Raw genomic sequence first — 19,665 nt, 5'->3', positions numbered from 1 at the left:
TAACATGCATAAATGAATCCGGCACCTTTTAGGTGTCCTATGAATGGCTTCCCTGGTGGCGCAGAGGGTAAAGAGTCTGTCTGCAATGCAGGAGACCCAGGTTTGATTCTTGGGTTGGGAAGATCCCCCCTGGAGAAGGAAATGGCAACCCACTCCAGTACCCTTGCCTGGAAAATCCCATGGATGGAGAAGCCTGGTAGGCTACAGTCCATGGGGTCGCAAAGAGTCGGACATGACTGAGCGATTCCACTATGAATGGCACTCATCTTATTTGTCCCAAAACTTTGGGGTTACTGAGACTTTTGTTTATAGCAACAGGAGTAACTGGAAACTCTTGAGAATTTGCCCAGACTACTTGAAGGTGTTTCTGGTCCCGGTGAGGTTTCCCAACATAGTCAAGGGTGAGCAGCAGGTTGGGGAATGCCAGCCACCCAAGGTCCAGAGCTCAGGCTTTGAGACCCCACCCCAGCACCTCCCTGCTATTGGTGCGAGTGAGCAAATAAACCTCTTTTCTCTCTGTGCCGCAGTTTTCTCTTCTGTAAAACGGAAGATGATCGTTTTTATAACCTAGGATTGCACTAATTAAGTAATTCTCAAGCATAAAGGGAGAAGGCAATGGCACCCCACTCCAGTACTCTTGCCTGGGAAACCCCATGGACAGAGGAGCCTGGTAGGCTACAGTCCATGGGGTCGCTAAGAGTCGGACACGACTGAGCAACTTCACTTTCACATTTCACTTTCATGCACTGGAGGAGGAAATGGCAACCCACTCCAGTATTCTTGCCTGGAGAATCCCAGGGACGGAGGAGCCTGGTGGGCTGCCGTCTATGGGGTCGCACAGAGTCGGACACGACTGAAGTGACTTAGCAGCAGCAGCAGCAAGCATAAAGAGCTTAGTAAAATTTTTAAAATGAAGTGCCTCAAGCAGATGTCTCGCACATAATCAGGTGGTAGGTTTGGGATGAGCAAAGGCTTCTTCCCAGGTCTTTTAGAAATCTGGTCCCAGGGTAGAGTTCCAGATCCTGGCAGGGCAGGCTGGCTGCAGGCTGCAGAGACTTTGACCAGCCCCTGAGAAGTATATCCTTGACCCAGGCACCAGCTGCCTCTGTCTACAACAAGCCTGTTCAGGCAGGTCCAGAAGTGGGTAAACTCATCTGAGGTTGCAGGCCTGTGTTTGCTGTCCGATTAGGCAGGCCAGCTAAGCTGTGTGTGAGTGTGTGTGTGTGTGCGTATGTTGGGGGTGGGTATACATGGAAGGGAGATGGGTCCCAGAGACCACAGGCTGGGAGCTCCAGGTTCAGGAGGTGGATATCTCATGGCCAGTTTGGTGGTGGTGAGAGGTCTGTATACCAAGTTCCTCAAGGCTTTGGGAAGAGGTCCAAGCTCAACCTCCCCAGCCTAAAGGTCTCTCCTCCTCCTCTGATCTGTGCCCAAAGGCCCTGACTCATGTTTTCTTTCTCTTCACCTCTTTACCTCCCCAGCCTCTTCCTTTTTCCCTGCGCTTCTTTGGAATTCTTACAACACCAGCTTGTGGCGAGGGTGGAGGTGCAAAGGAGCGTGATGAGCTTTGGAGTCCAGTAGGCCTGGTTTGGATCCTGGGTTTTGCCACCCATGACACCCATGAGCTGGGGGCCAGCGACCTACTGCCTCCACAGCACATGTGCCCCGCAGGTGCTAGGGAGTTAGCCCCACCTCCCAGGGCGCTGGGGACCTTTCTCAGGTGATGTTTGTTCTGTGCCTGGGACACTGTAAGCACAGCAGTTACTTGACCCAAGTGGGTGTGTGTGGAGTCCTGTTGCTCCAAGACTTCACCAGCTCACCCCTGCCACACCCAGGGGGAACTGCAAATGCCCTGGGAGGTGGGGGTGGGGGAGGAGAGCACTCTTGGCCAGGCAGGGTGGGCCCCAGGGAGGAGTCGTGCAAGATTGCCTTCCTAAGAGACCATTTTTAATCTTGTTCCTCCCTGATAAAAACACTTGCCTTCCAGGCTTCCCTTTTGTACATTCCAAACCTAAGTCCTGGACTCGAGGCTCTAAAGCTCAATCCCAAAGTGTAGCTCTCAAGCCATGATGTAGTGCAGAGGTTTAGTGTACAGGCTCCAGGGCCAGATGCAGAGGCAGGTCAGCTGTGTCCGATGCCCAGCTCTATTAGTTATGGGCTGTGTGACCTTAGGCAAGATACCTAGCAACTTTGCCTCACCTGTAAAATAGTCATAATAATAGTACCCACTTCCTCATATAATGATGATTAAATTAATTTATAAAGTGCTTAGAGAAGTACCTGGCAAATACCAGCACTGTGTAGTTACTTGCTGTTATGTATTGTCATCCTTGGGGCTTCCCTGGTGGCTCAGCAGTAAAGAATCTGCCTGCAATGCAGGAGATACAGGAGATGTTGGTTCAATCCCTGGGTTAGGAAGATCCCCTGGAGGAGGGCATGGAAACCCACTCCAGTATTCTTGCCTGGAGAATCCCATGGACAGAGGAGCCTGGTGGGCTACAGTCCATAGCGTTGCAAAGAGTCAGACACGACTGAGCAACTTAGCACACAAGCACAGCTGTGGGCCCAGTGTTGTGAGGACTCCGAGAAGGACACAAAGAGGGTACAATCCAGGCCCTTCCTCTCCCCTCTGGGGGTCTGTGTCCTGGGCTACACCGTAGCCCTTTGGATGGTCCTGCTGGACCAGAAGGAGGGGAGAGGGTGATTGCCTGGCAGGTCCACACTTGGGCAAAATGACACTTGTGTAGAAACTGAGGAGCATGTCCTGGGGCCCTGGGCAGCCTCTCAGGGCACCTTCTCCTCCCCGCTCTGGCCCCCTAAAGTGCCTGAGGTGTGATCTCTGGGCCTGGGCAGCCCTCTCCGGCTTCCTGCCCAGCTGCCTGGCCCCTCCAAGAGAGAAAAAGGGTGATGCAGTCTCAAGAGTGGTGGGCTGGGCAGCTGGTGAGGCCGGCCGCCTGCTCAGTGGTAAAACGTCCACAATTGACCGAGGCATGAGGGGTCCATGGAGTGGAGTGCAGTGAGGCTCAGAGAGGTTTCTGGACCCCTGGGAGACTGAGGCAGCACCCACATAAGGCTGCTCTAGCATCGGGAGCCAGGCCTCATGCCTGGGCTCCGTGACATACAGACAGTCCCCCTGGGCATGCACAGCTCCACCAGCCTCTGCCTCTTGTCTGCCCACAAGGAAGAAGGGCGCTGCGTTCTCTCTCAAACTGCAGGGAGCAGAGCGGGGTGCATTTCTGGGCAGGGGGGCTCCCTGAGTTCTGCCCCCTCCCCATCTGTCAGCCTGGCAGGGGCATCCCCTGGGTGTGTATGTGCACAAGCTCCAGACCTCTTGGACCTGGGTGTGGCCACAGAGAAAGCTCCAGGCTCAGACCTCAGAGCATGGGGAGGTGACTCACAGGCGGCCACCCGGGTGGGGCTGGGTGGGGACCTCAGGCTGACCAGTGGGCCCAAAGGGGTCGTGAGTGGGCACAGCAGGACTAGCAGCAGGGGAGGTCTGGAGACATGTAGGGGGACCTTTTGGGAGAGCAGCGAGGCGTGAGGGTGCCAGTGTTGGTGAGGCAGCATCCTAGGGCCAGACAGTGGGGGCAGCGAGGGCCTGGGTCCCCCGGGACTGGCCCACTGACCACATCACCTCCCTTGTCTCTCAGATGTCATAGACCCAGAGCCCCATCCTGAACAGGAATGCCTGCTGTTTCCTTTCTGGTATGGCAGGAGGGAGCTATTCGATTCCTGGGACAAGATGGTCCTGTCTCTCCAGGGACCACCATGTCACTGGGGCAACCGTGGCTTTTTAGACGTCCTTCCTCAAGCCATGCTGAAACCTGCTCCCTGTGCCATGGTCCTGGGACCATGTCTTCTGGAAACCCCATCTCTTTCCTGCCACATCCTCCTGCCATCTGATGACGGATAATACAGAGTGGAGGCAGGACAGTAAGGTTTAGGAGGGTGCAGATTCCCCCAGGCCAGGTCCACCGGGGAACCCGAGGGCCTGGGGACAAAGAATGCAGTGAGGGTAGCCAGGGGAAACGTCTAACCACATAGCTCCAGGCCAGAGTAGACTTTTGAGGTTCATCTCCCAACTCCTCCGCTTTCTACACCACGCTGTCCAATGCAGTAGCCATCAGCCATGAAGGGACTGTTTAAATTTGTGTGTGTGTGTGCTAAGTCACTTCAGTCGTGTCCAACTCTGTGTGACCCTATGGACTGTAGCTCATCAGGCTCCTCTGTCCGTGGGATTCTCCAGACAAGAATACTGGAGTGGGTTGCCTTTCCCTTCTCCAGGAGATCTTCCCAACCCAGGGACTGAACCCAGGTCTCTTACATCTCCTGCATTGGCAGGAGGGTTCTTTACCACTAGAGCCACCTGGGAAGCCCTCTTTAAATTTAATTTAATGTCAAACTCAGTTACTCACTCACTAGTTGCATTTCCAAGTGCTTCAAATCCTCAAAAGACTAGTACTTAGCATATTGGATGGCACAGACTATAGAGATTTCCACCGTCACAGGAAGTTCTATTGGACAGTGTGATTCTAGTTGAATGATCCTGGACAAGTCCTTAAGCGCTCTGTGCCTCAGTTTCATTTTCTGAAAAATGGGTTAATAACAGTAGCTAGCCCCTAAGGTGGTTGTGAAGATTAGATGACATAGTGCAAATATAACAATTGGTACACAGCACAGAGTTAGTGCTCAACCAGTGTTTATTATTATTGTCTAGAACAAGTCGAACAGAGTTCAAATTGTCTCCCCTCTTTACCGTGACACGTGGGAACCCACCAACCTGGCAACTCTGATACCCAGAGGCTGGGGAGTGGCTGCTGTCTTAGCCAAGCCTGGGCCTCACCTGCTCAGCCCCCTAGACAATACATCATTGTGAATCAGCAGGCTCCTGGCTCTGTGACAAAACCGTAGGGCCCCCTCTTCTTTACCCCCCAGAGCTGGATGTCCCCTTGTTCCTTGTGGAGGCAGGGTAGATTTGCACCAGAGGGCTGGAGTGTGATGTTTGGAAACATTCCCTTTGGTCTCTGGGGATTTGGCACAAGGGTCATCTGATCATGAACTGGGCATGAGGCCTGTTTGACCAGCGAGTAGGAGAGAGGGAGCAAAGCATTGTGAGGGTTTCCCGCTGCCTCCCCAGGACCCAGATTCCCAGGGGAGACTGAGCCCCTTGGGAGGTGCCAAGGTGTGTTCACCCGTAAGAGCCAGGCTTGCAGTCCCGGGAAGGCCAGAAGCATGCCTCCAAGCAGAAGGCCATGAAGTTGGAGCAACACCCTCCTGTCCTGGTCTTCTCTCCTCTCCCCTTCTACCTCTCCAAAGCCAGCATTGTTCCCCAGGCCCCTCCTCTGCCCACCTTTATTCTTTCTTTACTCGAGTGTTTCTCGAAGGGTTTCTGTGTCAGAGGACCTGGCAGTCATAAGCAATACCATGAACGATCAATGCAATCAATTCCATGATTAGAGCTGGGGACAGTTTTATTAGCAGAAACTATGACGGTCGTCTGTGTGTGCTAAATAAAAAACCAGCTCTAGGCTCACGCAGGGAGCCCTGAAAAGAGCAAGCCGTCGAGTGAAGTACAATGGGCTGTTGCCACATTTTCCCGTCAATATTCCTTCACTGCTTGTTCACTGGCTTTATCGTGTGCTAGCAGACAAGCAGTAGCAGACGCCAAAGTTTGGAGACAAATTTATGGAAGCAAAACCCAACACTGAGACTCGTCTGTTCATTAACATATTTCCCTCTTTGAAACTGAGACGTGGAAGCAGACGCAATGCCTCAGTCCAGCAGCAGAACTCTGGACTGGTTTGTTATGCATAGTCTCTCGGAATGATATCATCCCTGAACCTCCAGCTCTCCACCGGGACTGCCTTGACTGTGTCTGCAGCCCCAGCCCTTCTCCTAAGTGCTGCAGCCCAGGTGTTTCCATCGGCACATCCATCCTGAGACACCAGCACTCATCAGGTCCCAAACTGAGCCACTTCTTGGCTCTCTTCTCGAGATCTTGGCTCTTGGATCATCCTCCACCCATCCGTCTGAGCCACAGCTGGGAACTCTTTATGTATTAAATATCCTTTGAATCCATGCCCTCTTCTTGGTCCCGTCCTTGGTCCCTACTAGCCTAGACCACAGCCAAAGCCTTCCAGCTGGCCTCCAGCCCTCCCCTCTCTGGTCTATCCATCAGCAGGCAATCTTTCATCAGAATAATAAACATTCAAACAGCCCATCCCATCATGTCCCAGCCCTACTCGAAGACCACCAGCATCTCAAGGCTGGTATATGGCTTCCCCTGTACCTTCACACCTTTGCTGGAGTGCTGATTCCCTTGCTCAGTCTCCACTGGGCAGAGGGTAAGACAGTCTTTGCCATCCTTGGACCTGGATGCCTGGGAAGTGGCAGGCATTCAGTAAGTGCTTCTTGAATGAGTGAAAGAGGGTGGGCTGCTCCAGAATCTCTAGGGACTCCCCCTGACCCATGCAATGCAGCCCAGACACCTCCCTGATATTTCAAGCCCTCGACCATATGAACCCAAACGTATGCTCACAGCCTCAGTGAAATGGCAATGGAGAAATGACAAGCGGTAGGGTGACTTGAGGATGAACTTACCTGATTTGTTAACCTGGCTTCAGTACTCACAAGTTCTGCGATCTTCAGAACTTCCCTGCCCTCTGTTTTCTTGACTGTAAAATGGAAATAATGAGTTACTCTTAGGGTTGTGGAGAGGCTTTCGTGAGATAATGCATGTGACGTGCACTGTTGGCACACAGCCTGGCACAGAGCAAGCACTCATTAAATTGTAGCACCCGTTCATTCCCCTACCACCCACTTCCCACTGCCCCCCCCACAACACACACACACACACACACACACACACACACACACACACACACACACACACACACAGGAAACCACTTATTAATTCCCAGGGTATCCTTCCAAGGTTGCTTTAGGAATATGCAAATAAATTCAACATGTATCCTTATTTTTTCTATTTTTACACAAAAGTTTACATGCCCCACAGCAGGAGTCAGCAAACGTCTTCCATAAAAAGCCAGATAGTAAATATTTTAGGCTTTGTGCAACATATGGTGTCTGCAACTACTCAGCTCTGCCATCGTAGAGCAAAAGCAGTTGTAGACAATGAGTGTGGCTGTGTTCCAATTAAAATGTATTTATGGAAACTTAAATTTGAATTTCGTATCTCTTTCTCATGTCATGAAATATTATTCTTCTTTTGATTTTTTCCAACCATTAGAAATATAAAAAATGATTGTTAAGTCACAGTCTGTACAAAAACAGTCGGTGGGCCAGATTTAGGCTTTTTTTTTCACTTTTCTACATATCTTTGAGAGCTTTTACTATGGATGTAGAAGAGCTGCGTCTTTCCGTTTTGAGGGCATAGGACTCCATCCCATGGATGTCTCTTAGTTTAACCAGCCTCCTACTAAGGGACACTTAAATTGTTTCTATTCATTACAAAATATTTTGCTCTTAGGAAACAGGGCTACTATGAATGATCTTGTTCATCCATCACTGTGGATATTTACGAGTGTCTTAGGGCAGATTCCCCTAGAGGTGGAGCTGGAACACGAATTGGGGTGCTTGTGATTTTGCGGGGAGAGGGAAACAAAACGGAAAGGTGGACAGAGCCAAGCAAAGACTGGTTCTGGGAAAATCAAGCCAAAGCATAATTGAGGGTGGAGCTTGGAGAGTTGTCCCGCCTTGAGGGGAAGGGGTGGGGCTTTTAAACTTCCAGTTCCTGCAGTCGTTAGTTTCGTGATCATGGTGGTGGGAGGAGCCTGTGAGGTGGTGGCCTTTCGTTCAAGAGAAGCCAGTGTGGGGTGCACCGGCCCTGGAGTGGAAGGGACAGGGCGGCCGCAGGCAGACCTGCAGGGGCAAAGCATCGATGCATTGGAGTGTGGATCAGTTCAGTTCAGTTCAGTCGCTCAGTCGTGTCCGACTCTTTGCGACCCCATGGACTGCAGCACACCAGGCCTCCCTGTCCATCACCAACTCCTGGAGTTCACCCAAACTCATGTCCACTGAGTTGGTGATGCCATCCAACCATCTCATCCTCTGCCGTCCCCTTCTCTTCCTGCCTTCAATCTTTCCCAGTATCAGAGTCTTTTCAAATGAGTCAGTTCTTCGCATCAGGTGGCCATCAGGTGGGGTGTGGATGGGCGTTGCCAAATTGCTCTCGATATAGGCTGTATCGATGAACATTCCTACCAGCAGCATCTGAGAGTACCTGTTTCTGCAGGATCTCACCAAATTAGTCTGTTATTAAACTTTTGGGTTGTTTGCTCATCTGATGGATTGAAAAAGGCTACCTGAGTTGTTTCCATTTGCACATCTCAGAATGAGAGAAGTTGAGCATATTTTCACATATTGAAGAAACATATGGGTCTCCCCCCCCCCCCGCCATGAACTAACTGTTCATATTCCTTTGCTGATTTTTCTTCTAGGGCTATTGCTCTGTCTTTTCTGTTTATAGGAGCTCTTTAAATCTTATGAAGATTGGTTCTTTGTCTGTGATATAAATTGCACATGTTTTTCCTTTTTCCCATTTTGTCATTTGTCTTTTTACTTTGTTTAAAGCGGTTTTGGCCAAGCAGAGATTTTTTGATCATAGGGTTGTCTGGACAAGTAAATTATATGTTATGTAAAACAGCTAGAGTGATGTCTGCTACCTGGTAGGCATTGAAAGGATGTTTTTTCCTTCCCTCCCCTCCATTCTGTGCTTTATCCAACTGTGCTCATCTTCCTTCCTTAAATATGACCTGTGCTTCCTGCCTTCATGTATTTTCTTATGTGGATGTCTTCCTCTTCATTTTGGTCTGTGAAAATCCTACTCATCTCTTAAGCCCCAGCTCAAATGTCATGGTCTTTCTTACATCTGAACTCCTGTACATCTGTTAGTCATCAGAGTTCACCTTGGATCCTAGTAATAAGCACACATTTATCATGCTTTTCCTGAGCCTCAATTTCCTTTTCTCTAAATTGGAGTTGCTAGGGAAAAGACTGATTTGTTTTTATTACTAAACAATACATGTTTACTGTAAAATTGTAAAAACAATTTTTTTTACTGAAAGACAGCTAAAAATATGGAAACATAAAGTTTACACATATACAGGCACTCTCATCCCCAAGGGGCAGCCACTGTTTACAGATCCTTCCAGACCTTTTTCTATCCCCTTATAAATATCTGTAGGGGAGAAAGAGAATTTTTTTTTTCAAACAGAAACCTGGAAGTATACTGTCCATATTATTCCGCAACTTACTTTCTTCATTCAATAAAATAACATAAGATGATGCATTTAAAGCACCTGGCTCAGTGCTCTATCCATGGGAGTTATAACTATTCAACGCACCTTGTAGTGGTGTTTTTAAACTTTCTTTTGGCAGCAGAACACCTAGTAAACAAAATAGTATATGTGTGTTAGTCACTCAGTCATGTCCAACTCTTTGTGACTCCCATGCGCTGTAGCTCACAGGCTCTTCTGTCCATGGGATTTCCCAGGCAAGATAATGGAGTGAGTAGCCATTCCATTCTCCAGGGGATCTTCCTGACCCAGGGTTTGAACCCAGGTCTCCTGCGTTGCAGACAGATTCTTTACCGTCTGAGCCACCAGGGTGGAAGCCCCTTTGAAGAGTGGAGCCACCAGGCTCAGGTGAAAGTGGGTCAAGTGGAGGGCACAGAGTCCCTCGCCCACTCATCTCCCCATCACTGCTAGGAAACCTTAGTGTGTTGGGTAGGATGTGAGGGCACCATATTTACTGAGTGGCATTATTTTGGGTGTACACTGTCCAAGGAGTTTTCACTCAGCTCGGAAGATCCCAGCCAGCTGGGATTGGAAGGTTTTCTTCCCAAATAGGTTGAAAGAGCTCGAGCGTTCTCAGGCTGCAGCAAATCTTGGTAAATCATGTAGCTCAGTGGTTTCTGCTTGGTTCCATGCTGGTCTGTGATGGAGACCAGCATCTGTTTTTGTTGGTTCAGGAAGAAATGAAAAAAAGTCAGTGAGGTGAGATGTCCATGAAGTTAAGCTTATTCCCTGGAGAAGGGAAAGACTACCCACTCCAGTATTCTGGCCTGGAGAATCTCATGGCCTGTACAGTTCATGGGGTTGCAAAGGGTCAGACACAACCAAGTGACTTTCACTGTCAAGCTTATTCAAATATTTCTTATTGCCATTGAAATATATTTTCTTTCATAAAATTATGGTGGTAATAATTAGTAGTTGTATGTGTGTTTTAATGTCTTACCTAAATAAAAAGTTGGCTATATTATGTTGGTCCCCTAAATTTGTTTCAAAATTTTACTGATCCATGGAATGCTGAAGTCTAGAGAGAGCTGTTTCAGTCCATCATGGCAACTTTGCCAGGACCTCCCTAGAACAATCTCAGACAGACAGTCTTGTGCCGGGCAAGTCTGAGAACCACTATCCTTTGATGAAATCACAGCAGCTCTTCCAGGGCTGAGAGCGCACAGAACCACACCCTGCACAGCCGAGAGTGCCCAGTTCCCCCCATCCTGGGGACTGTAGTCCAAGAAAGTCCCTTTCTCAGGAACATTCTCACTTGTCTCATTGCCACCACTCTCTGGGAGCCAGAGTTGAACTGAGAACTCAGATTTGTTGTTGTTCAGTTGCTAAGTTGTGTCCGACTCTTTGTGACCCCACGGACTGCAGCACGCCAGGCTTCGCTGTCCTCCACTGTCTCCTGGAGTTTGCTCAAATTTGTGTCGATTGAGTCGGTGATGATATCTAACCATCTCATCTTCTGTTGCTTCCTTCTCCTTTTGCCCTCAATCTTTCCCAGCACCAGGATTCCTTTTCTCAATGAGTCAGTTCTTTGCATCAGGTGGCCAAAATTGGAGCTTCAGCTTCAGTATCAGTCCTTCCAATGAATATTTAGGGTTGATTTCCTTTAGGATTGGCAGGTTTGATCTCCTTGCAGTTCAAGGGACTCTCAAGAGCCTTCTCCAGCATGATGGTTCGAAGGCATCAATTCTTCGGTGCTCAGCCTTCTTTATGGTCCAATTCTCACATCTATACATGACTACTGGAAAAACCATAGCTTTGACTATACGGACCTTTGTTGGCAAAGTGATTTTTCTGCTTTTTAATATGCTGTAAAGGTTTGTCATAACTTTCCTTTCAAGGAACAGGTGCCTCTGAATTTCATGGCTGCAGTCACCATCCACAATGATTTTCAAGCCCAAGAAAAGAAGATCTGTCACTGCTTCCACTTTTTCTCCTTCTATTTGCCATGAAGTGATGGGACTGCCATGATCTTAGTTTTTTGAACGTTGAATTTCAAGCCAGCTTTTTCATTCTCCTCTTTCACCGTCATCAAGAGGCTCTTTAGTTCTTCTTCACTTTCTGCCATTAGAGAAGTATCATCTGCATATCTGAGGTTGTTGATATTTCTCCCAGGTCGCCTCCCTCCCTGCCCACCTCCACAGACTGGGCTGGGGCTTATGAAGGGAGATCATGGTCTCCTTCTAGGGGTGCTTTCAGCATAAGACATAGGACCTATGAAAGAACCAAGGCTTCCTCCTTCTGTGAGCCTCTCAGAAGTTAAGATTTTGATTTCCGTCATTTAACCCAAAGTCCCCATCACAGCAGTAGATGACAATAGATTGAGCTCAGAAGGCTGTGGTTGTTAAAAATGTGTTGCCACCAGATTAGTCACTTGGCCCTTTGTATGCAAGAATGCTTGGACAGTGTAACAAGATATTTGAGGGTGTCTTTTATTCCCCTTAGATAGAGAAGAATTTTTGGTGGTTTGGGGAGAGATATTTTGTCTGAACTGTAGCTAGAACTTTTTTTTCTTTGTTCACGTGAGAATTCTGACATAGTTTTCAACTTGTGACCACTTATTTATATTTGCAAAATAATCACTTGGTCTCAGTGTGTCTCTTGACCCTCACCACAGCCCAGTGAGGTGGATGTCACCCTTCTTGTTTTACTGATTGAATCTGAGTTTCAGGTGATCTCAGTGACTGCTCACGTGGGAGGCAGAACTGACATCAGCCTAGCCCGAATCCTATCCTCTCTCCTCTGTATAGACAGGCCTTTCTATGACTAGGGATTTTTTTTTTTTTTTTCCCCTTCTCTGCAAAGTTGAACCATTGGCCCTTAAGGGATTTGAACTCAGGATTCTTGGGGTCATTAGCATTGAGTTCCAATTAGAGAAACAAGTGATGGCCACAGTAACAACGGTGACTGCAAACCTCCAAGAAAGGACCCTTTGAGTTTCCACCTCGACCAGATTGGAGAGCTCTTTGTCAGCAGCATCAAGTTCAGAAATGTCCCAGGTGGTCTGGGCAGAACCTGAACTACTGCATCCGCTTCCCGGGGTGCTCTGTGATGCCAACACAATAAGCCACAGCACCAGCCTAGTGCCACAAGGAGCAGACTCCCGCTGACCCACCAGCCCACTTACCTCTCACTCTTTGGTGAACTCTTATAAGCCCCTGGAAGGCTTGTGTTTCCTGCTGCAGTTAATTGTGCTGACTTTCTCCTGGGAGTGAAGAGCAGGTACCTGCGCGTTGGGCTCCCAGTTCTGGTCCATGACAGCTTTCAGAGCTTCTGGGGTGGCGAATGGGCCCTCTCTCTCATTCCAGCTCTCAAACCTGGGGAGCAGGCTGAGGCCTGGTCGGGGCTCTCAGCGTGAGGATGGCAGTCGGTCGCCCTGAAGAACAGCAGCACTGAAGCTCACGGGAGCCAAGTCCTAGACCAACAGGGCAGGGGAAGGGCTGGAAGATGTCAAACTCTGAGCCCTGTCCTGGGGCTTCAGCCAGGAAAGGATGAGAGGGGGATTGCTCATGGCCTGGACCCCTGGGGCCCCTGGACTCCTGGACCCCTGGAGTAGGGATGGTGGAGGGAGAGGGTCCCAGGACCGTATGCTGCTTGGGCAAGGAATCCAGTGGAGAGACTAGGGGTGGGACCTGCTGGAGGAAAGAGCACCACCCCAGGCCAGTGCAGAGGCCTCTTGGCTGAGCTTCTGTTGTGGTCTGGGCTGCCTTATTGGGTGGCACAGGGGTCTAGCTGCCCTGGGTTGGAATCCTGGGGTCTGATTTACTGTTGTATAATCTTGGGCAAGTAATTACTCTCTCAGCTTCAGTGTCTACAATGCGTTCATACCCACCACAGTCCAGACACTGTCGTGTATACAGTGGTTCGTATACATTGTGACAGTGACAGAGTAGTTACAACGGAGGCTGCCTTGTAGAATGGCCTGACTAATAATAGATACGTAAAGAACAGGTTCAGATTTATGAGACCAACAGCTCAAATTCCTCAGGTACCAAAGACACGAGCAGAAAATTTTCACAAATGTTAAATAGATGTATGAAAAATTCAACCTCAGAAATAACAAAAAGGGAGCTAAGGTAACACTGAAGTATCATTTATGATGATTGTTACTGATTTATGAAAAATTAATAATATGTTATGCTGGTGAGGCTGCAGTCCAAATGGTACATGTATACATTTCGATGCAGCTTTTTGGGAGCACTATCTCCAGTGTATACCTAGAGCCATAAATGTTTGTAATCTTTGGAATTAATTGCATTCTAGCCCTTGGAATTAAGCCTAAAATAATAATCGTTTTCAAAATATTTCTTACAAGAAATTTTCAAACATACAGAATAAAAATTAGTTTAATGAACCCCCATACTAAAAGAATATTTTTAATATTTATTTATTTGGCTGTGCCAAGTCTTAGTTGCAGCACGTGAGAGCTTCATTGCCACATGTGGAATCTTCATTGTTACATGCAGTATCTAATTCTCTGACCAAGGATTGAACCCAGGCCCCCTGCATTGGGAGCACGGAGTCTTAACCACTGGACCACAAGGAAGTCCCCTAAAAGAATATTTTAAGTGAAGAAAAAAAGCCATATGAGTCAAGATGCCCACAGCTGAAAATGTAAAACAATCTAAATAGGAAATAGAATAAATATATTGTGATTCATCTTCATACAGACTATCATGTAGCAATTAAGACGATAAATGTGAAAATTGTAGAATTGTATCAAGTACCACCTAATATTAAATGAAAAATCAGGATTTAAATGATCTCTACTGATAATGACAATAGCATTTAAATGATATCTACAGATAATGACAATAGGTGGGGAGACTCCTTCTCCCCACCATTGCTTCCCCGTTTCACTCTCGCAGACAATGACAATGATATTTACAGATAATGACACAATAGATAATAGATAGATAATAGATAATGACAATATACTTGAGCAAAGGTTGAAAGGAAACATGCCAAAGTATTTGCTGTGTTGAGGTGGTGGGTGATGAATTCAATTCTTTCTCCGTGAATATTGTTGTTATATTAGTTTAACAATAAAATTAATCAGGGGGATAGTCAGGTTTTCTTCCCTGAATCAATCTGTGAACACGTGTTTGCTGGGCACCTATTCCGCAGGCAATCTGTAAGCATGATAGGTTGTATTAATAAGAGATAAAGGGGGAACTCCCTGGCAGTCCAGTGGTTAAGACTGCACTTCCACTGCACAGAGCATGGGTTCGCTACTTGGTCGGGGAGTTAAGATCCCCCATGTCGCATGGTGTGGCCAAAATAAGTAAATAAAATATAACAGTTTATGTGTCAAGGTTCATCACTCGTCACTCTTAAAAAAAAAAACCGCGGCAAGGGACAGGCACTGGACTCGGTTTTAAGGTGGGGGCTAGTCCATAAGAGTCTCAAACTCTACAAATGTCAGAGCTACGTGAGACCAGTGTAACACCTTAATTTTGCAGTCGAGGGCCTTGAGGCCCAGGGAGGCTAAGTGACTTGCCCAGAATACCCAGCCAAAGCCTGGTAGTCCCACACAAAGGTGGGCACTCCCATTGAACCAGCCAGCTGGCCTGGACCCTTTCTCCCTGTCTCAGGGCACCTCCATTTTCCTGGAGTTGGGAAGAAGGAAGCCAAGTAGAGAACACTCTCCCAGTGCGGAGGCAGGGGCTGGATGTCTTGAACTGGAAGGGCACAGGGACGCTGCTCCCGGGAATGCCAACCTCATGCCTCGCTTGTCTCCCCAGGACCCTGAGTGGGCTCAGCCAGACCCACTCCTCCCAGCAGCGTGTGGGGCTGTCCCAGACTGCCCAACTTTATCCAGCCCCTGTGGCCAGTGGCCAGCTGACCTCCAATGCCCTGCCCATGGGGCCAAGTCCTGAGCGGAGGCATGGTGCCCCACAGGCAGCATATCTGGACCACCCGTCATCCTCCTGGGGTAAGGATGCCCTGTCTCTGGATCCTCATAGAGCCTCCTGCCCACCACTGCTTCCCCACTTCACTCTCTCAGAAAGGCTGAGGTGTCACCCTGTCCCTCATCCTTTCGGCCAACGAACAGTTGTCAAGCACCTGCTTTGTGCCAGGCCCCAGGGGTCCCAAGCCAGCTGTTAGAGAGACTGTGCCACCTTGAGACACTTAGACCTTGACTTGTCCTTTTCCGCCCTATCTGTCACCCATCCGGCCTTTGCGTCCTTCGTATCCAGCTGTGAATCTCCCTTCCCCAGCCCCAGTCCTTCCCTTTCATCCTTTCTGTAAAGCCTGAGCCTCCTGGACCAACCTGACTAGTCGCTTCTTTAGCCCCTACAGCAGGACCTCTGCTTCCCAGAGAAGAGAACTGAGCATCCCTGAGGATTCCACCTTCGCACATTCTTGGTCGTTGCTCAGCAATCCTTCCTGGGGTGCCCGGACACTTTGTCTCTCTCATTCCTCAGAGCAGCCTCTCCAAGCGGCCCCCACCTTCCCCAGCCCCATCCCACGGCCATGCTTCTCACTCCCCAGAGTCCTCACCTTCCTGCCTCCATATGCGCCCCGCCATGCCATGCACGTCATTCCCTTACCTGAACCCGTGCCTGAGTTGACTGCCTTTCTTTGTTTCCCATTTTTAAAGTTGAGGTGAAATTCACATAATGTAAAATTAACCATTTTAAAGGGTACACCTCCATGGTTTTCAGGATATCCACAATTTTATGCAGCCACCACCACCACTGTCTAATTACAGAACATTGCCATAACTCCAAAAAGAAGCCCCATGCCCGTTAAGCAGTCACTCTCTTCTCCCCACCCCCACCCCCTTGCTGTCCTTAAAGATTTGCCAGTCGTGGGCATTTCATGTAAACACGGTCTTACCATGTGTGGCCTTTTGTGTATGGCTCCATCACTTGGTATAGCATTTTCAAGGTGGATCCGTGTTGCGGACAACACGCATGAGTGATCTTCTTGCTGTCTTGAAAAGGAAGGGCCCTTCCTCTTGTCTAAGGCATGTGCCACTGTTTCTTGACTCCTCTGGACCCCTAGGCTGCCACTTGGCCTCCCCCGACCCTGGTTCTCCTCCCTCTTCAAACTGTCCCACCCTCAGCCCTTCCCCTACAGCTTATACAGTTGATTATAAATCTCCCATTCTCTCTGTCTCTCATAAACACACACACACGCAAAGTTATTTTCCTCTTCCTTCCTTTCTGTCTCTGCTCGCTTCACAGTCAAGTCTACACAGACCTTTCATAGTTCCCTTCTCAGCTCCTCTGCCTCCTGGCTTCGCTCCCTGGCCCCCAGTATGGAATGAATACCCCTGCTTTGTACATCCGCTGTCGCCACTCATGTTGAATGAAGCGCCCTCCTCTTACTCTGCCCTAGTGACCTCCCAACCACTCTTCCTGCCTCCCCATTCACCCACACACCCCAGCTGGGAGGACAAGACACCCCTACTTCCCTTTGACCTCTCCCTGAAAGTTTTCAATGATTTCCCCACCACCAACTGAATAAAGCACCCTATCCTTGTTCTGGCCCTTAGGGCCTCCAAAACCTGACTCTCATCATTCTTTCAGGCATTCTCTTGGAAAACTGTCTACGCTGGCAAGTCTGAGCTACATTCTGTTCTCTGCGCTGGGGTTCAGAGCCCAGCTGCCTCCCTTGCCAGCTGTGTGACATGGGATACAACCCATCCCTCACTGAGCCTCAGTTTCCTTACCTGTCAGATGGGAATGCTAACTAGGATCTAGGAACATGGCCAATATTCAACCGCCTTAACCTACAAAGATGGCAATTTCTAATGGTTCTACCTAAAATAAGACTCCAGAGGGTTGAGAGTGGTTGTGCACGAAGCCCAAACTCAGTTGCTGGCCCATCAGCATCCCTTAGGAGATGTTGGACCGCGAGCTGTTACCCTGCCCCCACTACGAGACCTTGCATCCAGGAGGGACTTAGCAAATGCCCTTGGGATGGATTCAAGCCAGTCCCGTGTGGGCCTTTCTAGCCAGCCTCTGGAGGTCACAGCTGTGCCTCTCAGCCCTGCCCCCTGGACCCAAGCCCTCTCTCTGCAGGGCTGAATCTCACGGAGAAAATCAAGAAGATCAAGATAGTCTTCACTCCCACCATCTGCAAGCAGACCTGTGCCCGCGGGCGCTGTGCCAACAGCTGCGAGCGTGGCGACACCACCACCCTATACAGCCAGAGTGGCCACGGGCATGACCCCAAGTCTGGATTCCGCATCTGTGAGTCCATTCCCAGCTCGGAAGTTTCCTGGCTGGCCCTGGGGGGGTGGGTGTGGGTGTGGCGGCCGGGGTGGGGGTTGGGGGGTTGGTCAGAGGGACCGGCCTGCCTTGGCCTGGAGCCCAGATCTTCTGCAGGAAGGAAGCCCTGAGCTCTCCTACTGTGGCTCCCGTGAGCTGTCTGGGGTCACACAACCCTGAGTCCTCACCCAGCTCTGTCACGTGTGACTTGGCAGGTCACACAACCTCTCTGAGTCCCAGTTTCCTCATAGAGAGGTGAAGGAGTAAATGGGGCCACTCCCCTCACCATCCTCCAGGTCACCGTGGGGCTGAGGAAAGGCAAGGCCTAGTTATTATCTGTCCTCCTTCACTCCCAGGCCTCCTGGAAAGTCCCTGCATTTCCGAGGGGACCGGGTTCCGGAAGCCATCAGACTTGGGGGCCTGGTCACCCCCGCTCCCCCCATCCCGCTGGCCCACATAGTAGGTGCTGCTGTACGCTTCCGCCGCCAGTCACCCTGAGGTCGGTGTTGTAGATTTTTGCCAGATCCCCTGCCTGAACGGGGGCCGCTGCATCGGCAGGGATGAGTGCTGGTGCCCCGCCAACTCCACCGGGAAGTTCTGCCACCTGCCCGCCCCCAGGCTGGACCAGGAGCCTCCAGAGAGGGGCCCCCGCCACCGGGCCCCGCTGGAGGGCCCCTTGAAGCAGTCCACCTTCACGCTGCCTCTCTCCAACCAGCTGGGTGAGTGTGGGGCTGGGGAACCACGTGGGGTGGGTGCTGGCATCCTGATAGAGGAGATGGGAAACTGAGTCTCCAGCACTTCCTTCTCCTCCATCCTCAGGGCTCAGTTTCGTTCCCTAAATTTTTTTCTGCCTTTCCTTCTGAGTTCATCAATTTATTTATTTATATATTTTTTGCCCTTACCCTCTACTGAGTGCTATGAGTAAGACAAAAGAGTCTAAGAGTAGGGTCCTGACTTTAAGGGACCCATGGCTCCTGGACAGGAGAGGGAAGGTGCCTCTATTATTAGGTGCCAAAGAAAGGGTACAAAAAAAATACAGAATTTTGTAGGAGATCAGGAGAGAGACCCGAGCTCGGGGTATTCTGGGAAGGCTGCCTGGAGGAGGTGGACTTCAGTTAGGCATTAAACAATGGGTTGGCTTTGGTTAAGCAGAGGGGAATGGGAGGGCTTCCGGGGCAGAGGGACTGGTCTGAACAAAGGCATGGGGTGGGAAGCAGGCAGGGTTGGTTGGGCTGGAGCCCAAGGGCTGTGCAGGATCGTGGGAGAAGGTGGAATCAGGAAGGTACTTTGGAAGTTGGTGAGGAAGGTTCTTCATAGGAAGGTGTGGAATGAAGGAGTCTGTGCTTTGTCCTGTCCTCCCTGAGAAATTTTTCTGGGCTTTGAGTAGAAAATGAAGAAACAGAGGAGAGATTTGGGGAGACACACAGAGGCCCACCTGGCCCAGGGCTGATGCCACTCCTCAGAGGGTGGGGCCCTGTGTCCTCACCTCTGACCCCAGCCCCTGTGCCCAGCCTCGGTGAACCCCTCCTTGGTGAAAGTGCACATCCGCCACCCGCCCGAGGCCTCGGTGCAGATCCACCAGGTGGCTCGGGTGCGAGGCGAGGAGGCCCCAGAAGAGAACAGCGTGGAGACCAGGCCCTCGCCCCGGCTCCCTGCCGGCCCTGGCCACGGCCACTGGGACAGCAACCGCATCCCCGCCCGGTCTGGAGAAGCTCCCCGGCTACCTCCTCCAGTGGTGCCCAGGACTCCGGCCCTGCTGGGCCGATGCTACCTGAGCACTTTAAACGGACAGGTGAGATTGCGGCTCTAGCCCCAGCCCCGGGGGCTTTGAGACAGTGACTGCTCCCCGCAGTGCCCCTCCCCTTCTCTCTCCTCCTGGTTCATAGAGAATGTGAGCGTCTGCAGGGTCTCCCATTTCCCAGATGGGAAAACTGAGAGCATAAAATTGCCATGAGTGTTGAGAGGTTGGGCAAGCCAACCTGGGCTCCACTGGGTACCTGTCAGTGCCAGGCACATAGAAGAGGACCCAAGAGAGGACCTCTTTGCAGGGGAACCGGCCTCCTCGGGTCCCAGCAAATCCTGAGCTCTGCCAGAGCTGAGTATAGAACCCCCGGGGCATGGATAGAGGG

The 19,665-nt window shown here is 50.1% G+C and overlaps 1 protein-coding gene and 1 long non-coding RNA gene across 9 annotated transcripts in view; one reads left to right on the top strand and one right to left on the bottom strand.

The window, feature by feature from the left end:
• LTBP2 (latent transforming growth factor beta binding protein 2) overlaps window positions 1-19,665 on the top strand; it is a 106,490-nt gene that overhangs the window by 37,696 nt on the left and 49,129 nt on the right. For all 8 annotated transcript variants that reach the window (XM_081509205.1, XM_081509204.1, XM_081509200.1 and 5 more), the window contains 4 exons: window positions 15,059-15,249; window positions 17,348-17,518; window positions 18,049-18,255; window positions 19,048-19,328. In XM_081509205.1, coding sequence (XP_081365331.1) covers window positions 15,059-15,249; window positions 17,348-17,518; window positions 18,049-18,255; window positions 19,048-19,328 — 850 coding nt within the window. The remainder of the gene's footprint in view (window positions 1-15,058; window positions 15,250-17,347; window positions 17,519-18,048; window positions 18,256-19,047; window positions 19,329-19,665) is intronic.
• On the bottom strand, window positions 4,686-16,315 carry LOC145513287 (uncharacterized). Its single transcript, XR_014059274.1, has 3 exons — window positions 16,158-16,315; window positions 12,442-12,729; window positions 4,686-6,674 (listed from the first exon to the last, which is right to left on the bottom strand). It is a non-coding gene; the product is annotated as an uncharacterized LOC145513287 (long non-coding RNA).

The sequence above is a fragment of the Giraffa tippelskirchi genome, chromosome 7, assembly GCF_054371585.1.
Source record: "Giraffa tippelskirchi isolate mGirTip1 chromosome 7, T2T-mGirTip1v1.2.pri, whole genome shotgun sequence".
Classification (NCBI taxonomy): Eukaryota; Metazoa; Chordata; class Mammalia; order Artiodactyla; family Giraffidae; genus Giraffa; species Giraffa tippelskirchi.
This window is presented reverse-complemented; position numbering and strand designations above follow the sequence as displayed.